The 16,610-nt window shown below is 43.8% G+C and overlaps 1 protein-coding gene across 1 annotated transcript; it reads right to left on the bottom strand.

Annotated features, from left to right (window-relative positions):
* Positions 1-4,029: 4,029 nt before the first annotated feature.
* On the bottom strand, positions 4,030-5,583 carry LOC123066285 (homeobox-leucine zipper protein HOX7). The gene is made up of 4 exons (XM_044489397.1): positions 5,317-5,583; positions 4,922-5,166; positions 4,758-4,837; positions 4,030-4,654 (listed from the first exon to the last, which is right to left on the bottom strand). The coding sequence occupies exons 1-4, from the start codon at positions 5,567-5,569 to the stop codon at positions 4,315-4,317; spliced, it is 918 nt and encodes a 305-aa protein (XP_044345332.1). The 5' UTR covers positions 5,570-5,583; the 3' UTR covers positions 4,030-4,314.
* Between the last annotated feature and the right edge of the window lie 11,027 nt (positions 5,584-16,610).

The following is a 16,610-nucleotide window of genomic DNA, read 5'->3' as shown; positions in this document are numbered from 1 at the left end:
TTTGGCCGGTGAGGGTGGAGTTGGATGAGCTGGAGGATGCCATGGCGGAAGCTGGTGCGATGGAGGGCTAGGGCTAGATGAATGGAAGAGTTAGGCTCTGATTACCATGTGAGAAAGGTTGGGAACGTCGTGCCTTTGCCAGGGCCGACGGCTTCGTGTTTATATGCAGGGTCGCAACCTCCCTGATAGCGTACAAGTTGTTGGGATTACAAACTTGGAGAACAAGAGATAGACTAAGAGATAGATATCTAGTTTAACAGGAAAATAAACCATAACAGATTTCTAGTCTATCCTACGCTAGAAGCTTCGGTTTTTTAATCCCTTGGCGCATACGATGAGGGCTGTCACGTTGTCTAACAATATGCGCCTAAACAAAGGAAATGCAAATATAGGGCAGTAGTGTATTTACAGACTTGAAGTTGAGTAACGACCACTCTTTTCTCAGACAGTAGCAAGTCACGAATCAAAATGGGTTTATAAAGCGGTTGCGGCACAAAAATAATTGGGCCTTCGGAGAAATTTAGATCGCACAGAGGCTTGGTCTACCTTGAGTAATTGTCACCTACCACAACAGGTGCATTGTAAATAGGATGATGGTAGACAGATTCAAGGACCAAATCTGTTTGTAACATTTTGGCGTATTGGTCTACTTATTTATTTTGGACCACTGCAAATAGGCTAGCCCGCTTTCGAAGCAAAATAAAACTGTAACTGTTGGTTTATTTGTGAACATTCAGCATTGAATGGAGCTTGGAACGGCACGTTTAGAAGGTCATAACACAATAACAATTCAGAGCAATCAATTGTATGAACAATAAACAATAACCAATTAACTAATTCAGGCCAATGAATCTTATATGTGAGTACTAATGGAGTGTTAATAAAACATCTTACATTATGAGACGGAGAAGTACTGAGGTAGCAGGAGAGCAATAATTGCTAGAGTACCATTAGTTCAAAGCTATAAGACATCCCTCTGAGTATTACAGTATTCTCTCCGGTCCTTTTTAGTTCACATATAAGATTTGACTGAAGTCAAGCCTCGTAAAGTTTGACCAACTTTATAGAAAAAAGTACCAACATTCACAATCTGAAATCAATATCAATAGACAATGTTCAAGAAAGCGGTAAGCGTAAGCGGAGCGGAAGGCCACAGCTTAGAGCAATGGCCGCTTAAGCGCAACTTAACCGGGATTAAGCGTTTTTTTATTTGGCCAGAATTTGGCTGTTTCTGAATAATATGCACAAGAAAACATGAAATATAGCACATAGGTAACTGAAAATCTGAAATAGCATATAGGGTTGAGGTTCAGTGGTTCACACACCACAACAAATAGTCAAATAACACATAAGGATAAGGTCCAGTGGTTCAACAGCAAGCATAAATGCATACTATTATCTTAGAGCATATAAGATAAATGGCAGCAGCAGCAGCAACCAAACAACAGCAGCAACCAAACAGCAGCAGCAGCAGCAGTCAAACAGCAGCCCCATCCCAGCCCAAGCAGTAGTTCAGATCCAGTCCGGGGACGAGGAGGAAGAATGCATGGAGCTGAGTTGGATGCAGAACAGGAGCATCTGGACTGGAGCTCTCTTCTCCCCACTCCCCTTCTAACCCAGTAAACCCTAGCCGAACAGGCCAGTATTGGGCCAGGCCTTTATACCCACCTTTTACCTCCAGTCCGTGGCCCATTCCTTGCTTTTTGAATGCTTAAGCGCGCTCAGCGACCGCTTAGCCAGCGCTCAGCGCTAAAGTGGCCGCTAAATCCCGCTTTTTTTCGCTTAACGCTAAAACTTCCGCCTAGGGCAGAAGCGAAGCGTTTAGCTATCGCTTAGCGCTTAAGCGCGCTTAAGCGGCGCCTAAAAACGCTTTCTTGAACATTGTCAATAGATGTGTCATGACTTAAAGTTTCATATTGTATAACTTTAGCATGGCAGATGTTGATATTTTTTCATATAAATGCGGTCAAACTTTGTGAAGTTTGACTTCAGAGAATTCTAATATGCAGAGTAAAAAGGACCGGAGAGAGTACAGAAAAACAATTTCTCAAGTAGTACTACCTCCGTTTCTAAATATAAGACATTTTGGCAGTTTAAATCAAACTGGAACAGAGGGCGTAAGTACTATCAGTTCAAAGCAACAACAAACTGGAAACCAAAGCATAACCCAGACATGAATTGCTCGATTATGTAGACATACCCGACATGAATGGTTGTAGGTTTCCATGGGATACAAAGGAAGGTCTGACCTCGAGCTAGAGAAAGGACAACTTTATATGGTTAAGCCTTGCTTAGTGGCAAAATCAAGAAAATATTTCTGGTTTAGCCCCGCCACGGAGAATGTTCCATAGGCTCCTTGAGACTCCATCTGGTTATGTATTACCTGATCCCCTATATCTATCTCAGTTCCAAGGAGGTTTTGGATTGCTTTGATGTTTTCTGAAAGCTACAATTTGATGCAACACCTATCATTCCTAAATATTCATAAGAACAAACTGCAAGTGAAGGATGTGGGCCAGGAAGATGAAGACAATGGTGATTTAGTAGATCTAAAAGACGTCACATGTCTATTTATGTAAAGCTAACCACAGCATCATCGTTGCTTATGGGTAGAATTGTTTTTACTTGATCTCTTGAAACTGAGAATTGTTTACTTGATCTGTTGACACTTGAGATATGGCAACTATATCAGTATCATCAATATTGATGGGCAGCCCCCTGGTGTTTGCAAAAGCATCCAAAACCTCCTTCAGAAGCCTGGCTTCGTTAAATTCTCCTTTCAATACCCTTCAAAAAAAGATTCTCCTTTCAATACAATCAGGGTGTCATCTGCGATTTAGAGCACCGGACAAGGCATGTTATTCAGAATAGGGTGTTGTGGCAAACCTCTAGAAGCAAAGTCTTCAATAATTTTCTGCAGAACATCTACTATTCATTGATTGGATGTTCAGATTTCAGATCGCGTAAGTGTTTGCGTCGACGTTGGATGGATCATTTGCGACAGCGAGCGCGCACACGTGTCGCCGTCGTCGTCGGCATGTGAGCACCCAATCAAAGCTTCGAGTGCGAATATATGCTACTCTAGTGTTGTAGCTGGTCGTCCACTTCAACAGGTGTAAGCCAGACCTGGCGCTGTCAACTTCCTGTGTCTCTCCCCTTGTCTCGACGTGCGTAATCGCCAAGCTTATCTTATCTTACAATGCTTGACATTGAAAAGTGTGTTACAAAAGATGCAAATAGATCATTACTAAAAGTAGATGAGAGAGATGATATGTTTTTTCTAAGAACAGGGAGATGATACGTGTATGTTAACCAAATATATCAACATCGCTATACATACCCTAGGAGCATGACTATGGGTGCTCCTTCCATGAACTAAATCACATAATACGGATCGACGACAAGTTGGCCATGGCCATCAGACACATCTCAATGCCCCATGGCCTGTCCAGATACCCTTGGCACAGCCGCCCGGACCATCCCCTTCGTGATCTCCTGTCTAGCCAACAGCTTCGTTTAGTCTCTTTTGGCCATGCGACAGTGCACTTGATTAATAGTCCTGACTATCATATGTTTGAACTAAAAACCTAACCCTCTGCATATTCCGAGTCCAAAGTCCAAACTATATCCCTATATAGATAATCGACATAATTCTAACGTAGTGTACACTTAGGTGACAGGTGTGCGGCGCATATCCAACTTGATGCTGACGGCGTCCGGCGGGAACCCAGAATTCCATACATCAGTTTGATTATTTGGCCAGTGTTGCTACACGTTGCATGCTCCCTCTCCTTTGTTTCTTTTTGCCGGCAATCACGCAACCACCAAGAGAAGTTTCATAACTGGCAAATTCTCCTACACATACGCATACGTAGTGACAGTGATACAGCCTCAATGATTGTAATTTGCAGAGGTCCGCATCATCAATTTCATTGTTATTTTCAGCCAGCATGCAGAGTCATTAGGTCACAGTTAATGTTTAACCAGGAAATGGCATGTGCTACACTGTGACTGGTACACAAATGGGAATTAGAGATCTCCTGACAATTGCCAGGATGACACCTCTACAAACCACATCATTGATCATATATTTTACAAAGCCAAATCAAGTTTCCAAAGTCAGCCACGTAATAGCAAATTCCACACCTACCATAAGCGAGCTTATCTACCGTTATAAAACTGGCTAAACTATAGAGTTTACAAAGTAGATGCATACATGGTTTTCGACTCCTTTCTATGTATGTACATCACTGCTGACAGACTATTTACATAACTTAGGCAACATGAACGGGCCGGCCGGGCTAGCCAGCCATGTCACAATGTCGCCGAGGGCTGGTGGCAGAGGGGGAGCACCGGGTGGCTGACGGTGAAGGGGCCAAAGTGAGGCCTGCCGGGAAACAAGGTGGACACCAGCGACGGTCCCGGGGATGACACGGCGGAGACTGTGGAACGGGTGGTGGCGTCACATGATGAGCCCGCTGGGAGCACCGTGCTGAACCCAGACAGGTGGTGATTCAGATTGTAGAGCGGGTACGGGGCACGGGAGGCGCGCAGCTCCGCCACCTCCCGCTGGAGCTTACGGTTCTCCCGTGCCAGCGCGTCGCAGCAGCGCTTCAGGCGCTCGCAGTCCGCCTCCGTCTGCTTCAGCTTCGTCCTGTGATAAACATGGTGTTAGATTTCCTCGCTCTTCTGTTTTGGAAAATGGTGACATCAAAAAATGGTATATAAATTACTGCTATATAAATTTTGTTACATACCTGGCTCTTCTGTTTTGGAACCAGACCTCAACTTGGCGCGGTCGAAGGCTCAGCCGGTTGGCTAAACAGCTCTTCTGTTCCTGTATATATGCCGAATGAATATCCAGCTATATCATCCACTTATTTTGATCGATTAGGAAAATATGCAGGCAGAAGGTGCATACCAGGGTTAGCGTGCTGTGCTCTTTGAAGCTACCCTCTAGAAACGCAGACTGTTCCTTGGACAGCCTCAGTTTCTTCCTCACCCTTCCACCTCCATTGTCTTCGTCCTCTGAACCTTCCTCATCAACTCCCTGTGCCACAGGAACCTCCATATGCATGGACGGCGGTGGCAAAGACCTCGCTATCGATGCTCTGCCATCCACCGGAACAGCAGCGTTCACATCAAACCCGCGTGAATTCGCACTCGCTGTACAGATAAAAAGACTCATCAGCATACAAAGACTTTTACAGACACAGAAGCTACGAGCACATAGCAACATATGGATAGACCTACTGGGATGGGAACCGAAAACCGATCAATTCAACAGCTTGTTCCGCAGGATTCTCTTCAACTCACCTGTTTGTGAAGAGGCTTGGCGAAAAGGGCTTGCTCTGACAGGCAGTTCGCGGCATGCTTCGTCGCTATCTTCTTCTCCCTCCGCAGTTTCTATGCTTATCCTCTGGTTATCTTGGTCAGCTCTTTGGGTAGCCGTTACTCGTAGCCCTAGCGCAAGGTCGTCGTGGTCTTCTCCTTGGCATGTCGCCGACGCAGGCATGGTGCTGGCCTTCACTGGAGCTGGAAGATCGCCTAGACTAAGCTCAAGCTCCATGTCAAGGAAAGGGAGGGGTCTTGGAGTGATGAGGCAAAGAGGGAACAAATAGCAAGTACCACATATATAGTAGTGGTCGGCCAATCAAGCAAGTAATCATCGGGTTTGATAAAATAAACTCAAACATGTTAAGTATCAGAGAACACGTTTGGATTGGATTGTTATCTATTGCTTGTCCCATCAACCTCCAATATTATATCATGTTTCCTTCTATTCCAATAATTTTAAAAAATATTATTTATAATGCTAGGCTAAGTGTGCAATATATTTGAACTTTGAAACTACTCTTATGGAGAGGGTTAACTGGAGATTCATATTTCAACCGAGGTCCACAAAACTATCACTTTGACATTAAAAAAATAAGAGATTCTCAGAGGAGCATTATTACGAGCTATTATGACATTTGCATTTCTCCCACACATTAGGAAGATATAAGACGTTTTCTTTTCTCAAGGAAACAACCATTCTTGTCCTTCCAAGAAAAGGCATGGTTGAAAACCAAATAATTTATGCAACTAGTATCTAGAACACACTTTGTCTTTTCTTAACAAAATTACCGGTTTTGCCCTTCCAAGAAAAGGCATGGTTGAAAGCCAAACAATTTATTCAACTAATAGAGGATTATCATTAATTTGATCAATAATTGTGCTTTGCAAAAATAACATAGAATATGCTTTGTCACAAGATTGCTTGGAAAGTTATCTCTCCTTAAGAAATGATAAGCTTATCGGTAAGAGACAATTCTTACTGTAACAAAACCCGTATAGCAAGGCAGAATGCTCACTGAATTTATCACACTGACTGCTACGGCTGCCTATGGGAATAGGAGTAGTTGGTATCGTGATGTCCATATGTCAAAATCTGAGCTGCGATCATCTTCAAGCTGAGGTGGTCTAGATACTCCACAAATAAGTAGCCATGATGTGACTATCTGGAGTCTAATGTGTGGATAACATGTAACAAACCACTTTTTCAGAAGTTGTAAGAACCACTACACTAGGTAGCAAGTCCAATTGTGTAGCATATGTCTACATTTCTAGAGTGGCTACGGTTGGATGACAGATTGTGTAGCAGTTGTCAACATTTCTAGAGTGGCTAAGGTTGGATGAGAGACTTGGAAAATATCTTTTTCCACGGATATGCAGGAGAACACACAAGTTAGTACAGGATACAAGCAAACTCCAACCGCCTACAACCCGAGGGCGATGAGACAAGATGCTCTGGTGATCCCCCACAAGAAGAAGTTGTGTTTGCAGTCCTTGTTGATCTTCTATATTGTGTGGCAGATTACACCTTGCAGGTGAATCATTTACCTAGAATTCTGCGACCATCCTTTTTTCCCTCTGAACTTGACAGGTACAGATTGCAGCAGACGGGGAGCTGCAGAGGCACAGGTGTAGAACTGCTTCCAAGGTGAAGATCAGAAGCTGCATCCCTTTCAATCTCATTAATCTGCAAAGGGAGACCTTGCCAGCAGGGTTTTGTGTGGAAGCGCAACCATTTCCATCTGAGCTTCTTATTTTGATCTGAAGTGTCTAATCAAAATGGCTACAAGCCTTGGGCAAGTTTCATCAGTATGAACTATGAAGCTCTAACATGACCACTCGTTCAGACAGTATAAGAGTGATGAGCCCCATTGAATTTGCCCCCATGCATAAGTATTATATTGAGCGCGGGGCCGTGGGCTCGAATCTTCCAGTTTTGACTCCAGTCGGACAAGATTCTGGATCATGATGATCAAGCAGCCCCTATGCACATGAACTCTCATTTCTTATCCATGGGCGTGCCCGTCTCCAGTGACAAGGATCAGAGATTATAGAGACAAAGAACGGTTCTTTGTCCTTTGTCGTAGTTGCAACAGAAAAGTTGAGGACTTTCACTTTCAGACCTTAACATACACCTACACATTGCTTTCACTAAAATTTCAGCCATAATCTAGTTTGACAACTAGACCAGTAATATGTGTAAAATATTGTTTGAATATATATTTGGGCAGATAAAGTACAGGGAAGGCTGTTCGGCATGGCCAAAGGTACATATATACAAAGGGCAAACTGCCTCTTGACAACTTGTAGATTTGAAACTAATAATGTACAGGAAAAGTGAATGAGCTGAGGTCACCCTTTTGTTCTCACAGAATATTTAATTACAAAACTGATTAGATTTCTTTGCAGATAGACACGATACGACTGTTTGATTTTGGGGAACACTTTGACTCAGTTGAAAGGGCGGATGAGTTTTATGCAAAATAATGTCTTTGTGGAATATAAGCTTTCATAAATCCTTGTTATGGTTAACTAATTTAAAATATTCTCTGACAACAGAAGTCAACTAATATATCATCTATAACTCGCTAACCAATAGCTTGCTTTTTAAGGAATCGCGGTTCGTGGACTGAAGCAACAACACTAAACCCTGGAACAGTACTTACTTTTCAAAATCCGGGCACGTCAATGGATCTTTAGGTTTTAAATTTTTTGTTGAGAAGTTCCTGATAATATTTTGGTGTTGCTAAGTAAATTTCTGATAGCAAAGTGTTATAAAACTGCATTTGGGGTATGAAAACAGCTACGGATCAGAATATAAATGATTCGATGGCACATCGTTGTGTGCTAGAAACCTTCTGCAGTTATATTATGAAACAAGCCTCCCAGTTACAACAATTTGTCAGTAAGAAAAGGATCATTCAATGAATCATTAGGAGAAAGGTTGTGACATCTATCCTGTGATATTTTACTATGTATTGGAGCAACGTACAGCTACCGGGAAGTATGAAAAGTTATTAAAAATTCATAAAATACAGTGAACAAATGAAAACAATAAACCTCCATAAGTTTTTTTGACCGGAAACAACACGACTTTGCTGTGTGTATTTTTATTGTTTTTCAAATATAAATGTACAAGGAAAAGAAAGAAGCAGAATAAAACCTACAACAGGGGTCTGAGCTAGCCCCAAAGAGGTAAACAACGAAAAAACAAGCAGAAAGCTCCACTGACTAGCTCAGGATACATGAAAATGGAAACAAGGCCCTTAATGGATTTTTTTTACCCAGTTCTAAAAACTGTTCCATCTCTTTCTCTTCGAACTATGCAAAATCCACCGTAGCTCCTCTTTAAACTTGCCTCCGCTACAAATGAAAAGAGACTGTGAATGTCAATCCAGTTGCCCGAGACCCCATTTAAAAGAACAACAGTTTTGGAAGTCGTTAGCAGAGAAATCATCCACAAAACCCACCTGCTTATAAGATCCTCATGTTCTCAGGATGGCAAATAAAGCCTCCCATGATACGGCGTCAAACACTTTGGTGAAGTCAAGTTTGAGGACCAAGGCTTTCTTCTGTCTTTTCCTGCAAGTTTGTATAAGGTCCATCGCACACAGGAGGTTGTCGGATATGGATCTTTTCTTGATGAAACCAGGCTTTTTCGACAAAGATGATGAAACCAGATTGATCAGTAGCCACCAGCAAAGTGATTAGATCCTGAAGCCTACCCGCCAAAAACCTTTGTAATCCGCTTTACAGAGCAGTTAAAAAGGGAAATCAGTCTGAAATTGCTGGGCGGTAGAATCATATTCATATATAACATGTTAATTCTGTTCCAGCTGCAGAGACCCATTGAAGAATGGGTCAAAGAAAATAAACATGTCTCCTTTGAGAATATTGGCAGAAGTCCTGATAAAGCGCAGAAGTGGAACCATCCAGAGCTTTTATTCAGCTACCGATAAATATCTCCAAAGCAGAGTGAGAGCCTGGGACACTTACAGTACACATCAATCAGCGCGTCGACCACCAACGCGCCTCACTCCGCAGCACTTCGATATGCATACTCATGTTCTTTCCTGCCGCCAGTATAATGGCAAGCGCAGAGCAAGCACTGACAGTACTAGCTAGCCCAAAGCTGCGTCCCCCAAACGAGACATGTTTCTCCTCTCCACTAAAGAACATAAACTCTTGGTCCAATTCAAGCATGAACAGGTTTGCATCCGCTAAAGAACATATTGTTTCTCCTCTCCACTTACCTACCTAGTGCAAGAATCTAGCTAACGCAACAATAATTCCCACCATATCCATGCGGTAATTTTCCATCTTTCAGAACTGAGAAGCGAGCAGAGCAATGATCTGAATAAACTGACGCGGTTGTAGCCTGCAGGCTGCGGCAGAACGCTAGTTGCAGTGCAGGAATAACCTGCGTGCTTAGTGTGACGTGATGCAGGTCGTAGGCATTCTTCTCGACGTAGATCCCGGCTCACCAGCCCGGTGACGGCGAGTACCTGCGTCCTTCCGCCAGCAAGATTCGATCAATCCACGGTAAAAGAATGTCGAGAATCACGCGCGGAGTGCGTGGGATCCGTTCGAGTTCAGTGAGCAGCGGAGAAGAGCACCACCGGCGGCCACCGTGAGAGGAGGAGGAGGGCGTGGGGGTCGCGCTTCGTCTCGTCGCCGTCGTTCCTCACGCCGGAGACTCGTGCAGCAGCGAGGGGATGCGCGCCGGAGCGGGACGGGACGCAGGCCGGCTCTGCTACGGGTAAGACCAGCTGTGCTGGATCGCTTTTGGTCCCACATCATCGATTTACAACGTTCTGCGCCGATTTATAGGAGTTTTTTCTCTGCACAACTATCATCAAGTAGCAATAGAGTAGGGTCAGGGTGTACTGTATCTTGAATCTACTTCTTTGATCTTCTTTTCTTTTAATGCCATTAGCAGAGGGCGGTTCCAAGGCTGTTAGAAGAATGGCTTTGAAGCACCGATTGAAAAAATGTGTTGAGGGGGTTACATGTGGAAACTACGGGGATGATAAGCTAGAAAAGCGAGGCTTCATGAATTTTATCTTGGAACCACTTGAGCAATAGCTTGGCCATCTGACAGTAATCAGTGTGTGAAAACTGCTAGTCTCTGGTTCATGTTCCGTTGAAATGCCCTGCCGTGCAATGAACCATTAATTAATCATAATGCATTTCAATATTCTAATCAAACAAGCAAAGTGGCAACACCCTTTGGGCAGAGAAAACATGATAAATTTGGTTATGGGCCAATAGCCAGTCATGGACATGTAAAAGGAAAGCTGCATGTAGCACAAAGCATAAAATGCTTCCACTTTACAAGCAGGAGAAGCTAAGCAATCCACTTCCAAGTGATGCATACATAACCCTGTATTTTTCCTGAACATATAGCGGTTATCCTGCAAGTTCAAATATTAGCAATTATGGTTATCCTGCAGTGAAACAATTGGATTCAGAATCTGAACATGGTATTCAGAAAATAGCTTTGTTGTCTCAGCCTTATTTATTTTATGTTGAAGATTAGTGCTGTATTTGCTGTCCTTCAGTTTTGTTTTCCTTCTAATGCTTAATGCTAGTTGTCTCAGCCTTATTTATTTTATTGAATCCAGAGGTAACGGCAGGTGTTGGATCAACTATTTGGCCATGCTTGGCTGTTGATATTTCGCACATTATAACATCATGCTATCTATTTTATTCATTGCAGGTTATGACCTAACCCACACGTAGCAAAGGCATGAGGCAATAAAGGGGATTCACTGGGAATCTATTTGGATGCACTTGCGTTTTTGTAGATGGATGCACTGCTAGTTCACCCTGTAGTTAAACTTGATGGGTGGGTGCAGCAGTGTCTTCTGTTTTGCTCGATGCAAGTTATTGCCACTTGCCAAGGTTTCACTCTGTCTATTGTAAGTGAAATACAATAAAACCGAAACCACTCCAAAAATTTGCACAAAAACTAGTTCTGAAAACCCATGTGCTCTTTTTTTGTTCAGAAGGAGAGTATGCTGATAAAAATTCAGAAGAAGGGACCCTTTAAAACAACTACATGAGTTGTTGACGAAAAGTGAGCTTGCTGAGGTGATTATTCGTAACATGTATTTAGCTTTCCTCTATGTATTTATCATCAGTCCTAGTGGAGCATGTACTGTTCTTTCCCTCAAGAGAGGTACAATTTTTCTTGCAATAGTGGCGATATATGATTTAAATAAAGTCAGAGAACCCTTAAAATAACCTTGCTATTGAAATCCCAGCATCACTGACTTGTCAAACCTTGCTATATACAGATTGCAGTTTAGTTGTACGATGATTCTACGGAAGATCATGTTGACTGCCTGTGAATTTAAAGAATTCATCGTCACATCAATCTCCATTTCTTTGTGAATCTGACGGCTTATCTTGTTTCTCTCAGGTAGTACATCGTGGCTGAGGATATAAAGCAAAGGCCAATGTGCCATGTGAAATCGGCCGAGCCGATGAAATAGCATTGACAGAGCTTATATCCAGCGGTGCTTTGAAGGACGCTAGTGTAGTAGAACAGATGTGAGCTTGACTTGCTCATCTGCAGGTTCCAAGAGACGATACAAAGAGCTACTGGCTTCCTGCTTGACTGCAAGCAAGTTCCTGATATACTTGTAAAGAACCATTTGAGTTGTTGATGCTGCAGCAACATGCTAGTTTTGGAATGGGATTCTATTTCCGGGGCATATTTTTGGGGCATTGCCAAATGCCGATGGAAAATCCAGCCGGGTGTGAACCGGCCTGAACCGTCAAGAGTTCATCTGGACCAAGAAGAACATGACGGCACCTACTGGAAATTAATGCGTAACGCCAGGTGTGTTTACAACAACAAAAAGTGAAATTCAGCCGGGAATACATGCGAGGATGCAGATCTCGAGGTGAGCGTAGCGAGCATATATGTTTTATGTGGCATCAATCAAGTAGTCCTGTGCTTTGAGACTCGGTCTATCTGCGTAAACAAAATATTTCCACTGTTAGTTGTTTGGATGTTATGTAGTAGCCAGCTCAATTTTGTGTTCTTTTCCCAAGTCCGATCAAATATAATACGTATGCAGCAACTAGCAAACGTTGGTTGGTATATACGTATATCATTCTTGTGATAGTTGAAGAGAAGAATTCCTGTCAGGGAGAGAAAAGGCTTTCATCAAAGAAGATGAGATAGGAAGAGCATATGCTTATCATCTTATATGATTGCTCATACACTGACAAATTCTATTGATTCCCCACCACCACCGCCAGTGGCTGCTGCTGTTTCCCTCGAGCTGTTCCTCCTCCCACCTGAATCTGCTGGTTGGCACCAAGAGGAGATGATGAAGATGGCCTCTTCTGCCTGCAGGACGCCCCTGCTCCTTTTCCTGCAGGTGGTGCTGGAGGGCCGAGGGGACAGACGGGCAGTGGCCGCATGTGACTTGTTGTCGCCGGAGCTGTACGGCGGCCGATGCGTTCTTGGCAAGGATGCTGGACGTGGGGTGGTGGAGGCAAGGATGACAATGTTTGAATTTGCAACGGCAGGAACATGCAAGGAAACAAACACAAGAGGCTACTAGTCTCTGAAGTCTGAACCCAGCAAGCCAAATTGTTCTTCCTCGCTTCACAGACCTAGTTCAGGTTCTTAAGTCACCCAAGCAGCATTAGCACCAACAATCAGCATCACATGCATATACTGTACCTGAAATAATTCCTTTTCGAAGTGGCTGATAGTGCAGCCTTCCACCAGTCATCAAACCTAAGAAAGGGCATTTAGTTTAACTTTGTTGCAGTTAGGAATAATCATCAGAGGCATCGAAATCTAGACCTGCAAAATGCTATGGCAAACTAGCTAATGTTTCTTTACTTCTGAAACTAGAAACTATTTGCCTACGTGTTCATTGTTCAGAGTAGTTAAAGCGGGCGCCAATTCATAACAGGAGAAAATGTTGAGACAGATGACTCATGTCTTCTTACAAGCCAGAACCAGAGAGAAAGGGGAAACCAAAGAAGAAAGACAACACAAGCACAAACCACAGAGCTAAGAAGAAAAACTACAGAAGGGGAAAGATCACAAACGGGCAGATGCAGCACTCATGGAGGCAGGTAAACATTTCCCAGAGTTAAGATGAACCAAAACACAAATGCATACGGATACATCATGTCCTACAGATGTACGGCGATTCTCTGTCGCTTCATAGATTACAACGAGTTTGCTACGATGGTGCAAACTGGGAACTGATAGTTATCAGTACAAATATGGGAAATTGTTGATGGTATGCAACTGCAAAACGGTATAAATCAGCCATGGGCAGATAGATAGACGATGAGACAGAGGCACGAAATCTTGTTGTCCTCATTTTCCAATTAATTTAGCTATTTCTCTTCGGTGCCTCCAGTCTCTTGAAGAACAAAACATAGTCAGTAAAAGCAAACTGGGACTATTGGGAACTTTGAACAAAAGGGAAGTAAAGCTGGACAGCAAATGAGCGTTAGCAAAAATAACTTAGGCGGGATATTTTGTTGATCTGCTCCGCTTCCTTTAACTTCGGGCACATGGATATCTCCACAGTCTTTATTTTTGCAACTGCCTTTGCTCCGCCAATTGAAACTAGGTTTGGACAATCCTTGATCACCAATTTCTCAAGTGATGCAAGATTACCGAGCCAAATGTCACTTGGAATGGATGTTATACCGGTGCATCCACCCATGTTCAGTGAGACAAGGGAGGTGAGGTTCCGTAGGCAGTTAAGAACATATGGAGAGGCATCCCCACATCGCATTAAGCTGAGCCATTGAAGAGATGATGGCAGTGCTAATCCTTGTTGCCAGCTGAGACTTGGGCACTGTAAAACCTCCATATGTTTTAGATTAGAAAAACTCCCAAACCTTTCAGCTGGAAGAGAAAGTAACTCGTGACAATGTCTGATGTTAATTTCCTCAATAGCAGGTAGATATTCTTGTGTTAGGAGGTCATCAAGGGTGGACAATTTATCACAGTATATAACTGTTAGGATCCTAAGGGATGAGAATGCTGTAAGGCTGCCTCCAATAGATGCAAGAGCTTTGCATCTAATGATTAACTCCCGTAGAGATGGAAGACTCCACATTTCTAGATCAATGGATGTGACAAACTCCCATTCCAAATGAAAGTAGGTGAGGGGGAGGGGGCGCGCGGCCTGCCCTGGCCGCCCCTCCTCTTCTCCACTTTGGGCCCATGAGGCCCATTAACCCTTGGGGGGTTTCGGTAACCCCCGGTACTCCGGTTTTATCCGAAACTTCTCCGGAACACTTTCGGTGTCCGAATATAGCCGTCCAATATATCAATCTTTATGTCTCGACCATTTCAAGACTCCTCGTCATGTCCGTGATCACATCCGGGACTCCGAACAATCTTCGGTACATAAAAATATATAAACTCATAATGAAACTGTCATCGTAACGTTAAGCGTGCGGACCCTACGGGTTCGAGAACAATGTAGACATGACCGACACACGTCTCCAGTCAATAACCAATAGCGGAACCTGGATGCTCATATTGGCTCCTACATATTCTACGAAGATCTTTATCGGTCAGACCGCATAACAACATATGTTGTTCCCTTTGTCATCGGTATGTTACTTTCCCGAGATTCGATCGTCGGTATCTCAATACCTAGTTCAATCTCGTTACCGGCAAGTCTCTTTACTCGTTCCATAATACATCATCTCGCAACTAACTCATTAGTTGCAATGCTTGCAAGGCTTTAGGTGATGTGCATTACCGAGAGGGCCCAGAGATATCTCTCCGACAATCTGAGTGACAAATCCTAATCTCGAAATACGCCAACCCAACAAGTACCTTTGGAGACACCTGTAGAGCACTTTTATAATCACCCAGTTACGTTGTGACATTTGGTAGCACACAAAGTGTTCCTCCGGCAAACAGGAGTTGCATAATCTCATAGTCATAGGAACATGTATAAGTCATGAAGAAAGCAATAGCAACATACTAAACGATCGGGTGCTAAGCTAATGGAATGGGTCATGTCAATCACATCATTCACCTAATAATGTGATCCCGTTAATCAAATGACAACTCATGTCTATGGTTAGGAAACATAACCATCTTTGATCAACGAGCTAGTCAAGTAGAGGCATACTAGTGATACTCTGTTTGTCTATGTATTCACACATGTATTATGTTTCCGGTTAATACAATTCTAGCATGAATAATAAACATTTATCATGAAATAAGGAAATAAATAATAACTTTATTATTGCCTCTAGGGCATATTTCCTTCATCTTGTCCACACGCTCACCAGCAAAATGGGTTTGCTGAACGCAAACACAGACACATACTTGAAGTTGGTCTAGCACTGTTGGCTGGTGCCTCCATGCCCCTTAAGTTTTGGGATGAGGCTTCCTTGCAGCTGTTCACGTCATCAATATGCTACCTAGTCGTGTCATCAACTATGAAACTCCTATTGAGCATCTCCTCCACACTAAACCGGACTATACCACTCTGTGTGTGTTTGGTTGCGCTTGTTGGCCCAACCTTCGTCCTTACAATCCTCGCAAGCTCATGTTTTGCTCTAAACAATGTGTTTTCCTTGGTTATAGCGCTTAACACAAAGGTGTCAAGTGCCTTGATGTTTCTACTGGTCGCATCTACATCTCTCAAGACGTTGTTTTTGATGAGACTAAGTTTCCCTTTTCCGATCTTCATCCCAATGCCGGAGCTCCCCTTCGCAAAGAGATTCTTCTCTTGCCCTCTAGCCTTACCGGAATCACCCAAGGGGAAAATAATTGTAGTGACTCAATGTTGACTAATGCTCATAACCACGTCTCTGAGTTGTGTGATGATGCAGATGATGATAACTATGAAGAAACAGGTGCAGAAATCAGCAAAAATGATGCAGAAAGCGCTCCCAACACGACACATTTTATGTGTCTAGAATTGGAGAGCAGATCCTCCTCGAGATCCATTCCCCTACAGACTGACAGCGGATCGTTCTCGGGATCTGGCCCGCACCAGGACGGCAGTGCGTAGGATCCCGTGTCGCCTGCCCGTCGCGGCTCCACATCCGCCATGCGGCGCCCCGCCCCTGGCCCGGATGCTCCCTCCGGCCTACACCACTCGGACGCCCCCACGCAGCGCGCCGAGACCCGTTGGGCCGCTGCTGGGCCCCTCCACTACGAGCGCCGCCCGCCGACCGGGGCGCAGCCCCGTCTGGCGCCAGGCGCGGGCTCCAATACCGATCCGGCCCTGCCTCCTGCCGCTTGATCCGGCGCG

The sequence above is a fragment of the Triticum aestivum genome, chromosome 1A (genome assembly GCF_018294505.1).
Source record: "Triticum aestivum cultivar Chinese Spring chromosome 1A, IWGSC CS RefSeq v2.1, whole genome shotgun sequence".
Lineage (NCBI taxonomy): Eukaryota > Viridiplantae > Streptophyta > Magnoliopsida > Poales > Poaceae > Triticum > Triticum aestivum.
This window is presented reverse-complemented; position numbering and strand designations above follow the sequence as displayed.

Excerpts from the sequence above, each read along its gene's own strand:
- LOC123066285 (XM_044489397.1), bottom strand. The coding sequence starts at position 5,569 with ATGGAGCTTGAGCTTAGTCTAGGCGATCTTCCAGCTCCAGTGAAGGCC. Across the intron at positions 5,167-5,316 it reads CCAAGCCTCTTCACAAACAG|CGAGTGCGAATTCACGCGGG; the intron begins GTGAGTTGAAGA and ends TTATCTGTACAG. Across the intron at positions 4,655-4,757 it reads TTCCAAAACAGAAGAGCCAG|GACGAAGCTGAAGCAGACGG; the intron begins GTATGTAACAAA and ends TGTTTATCACAG.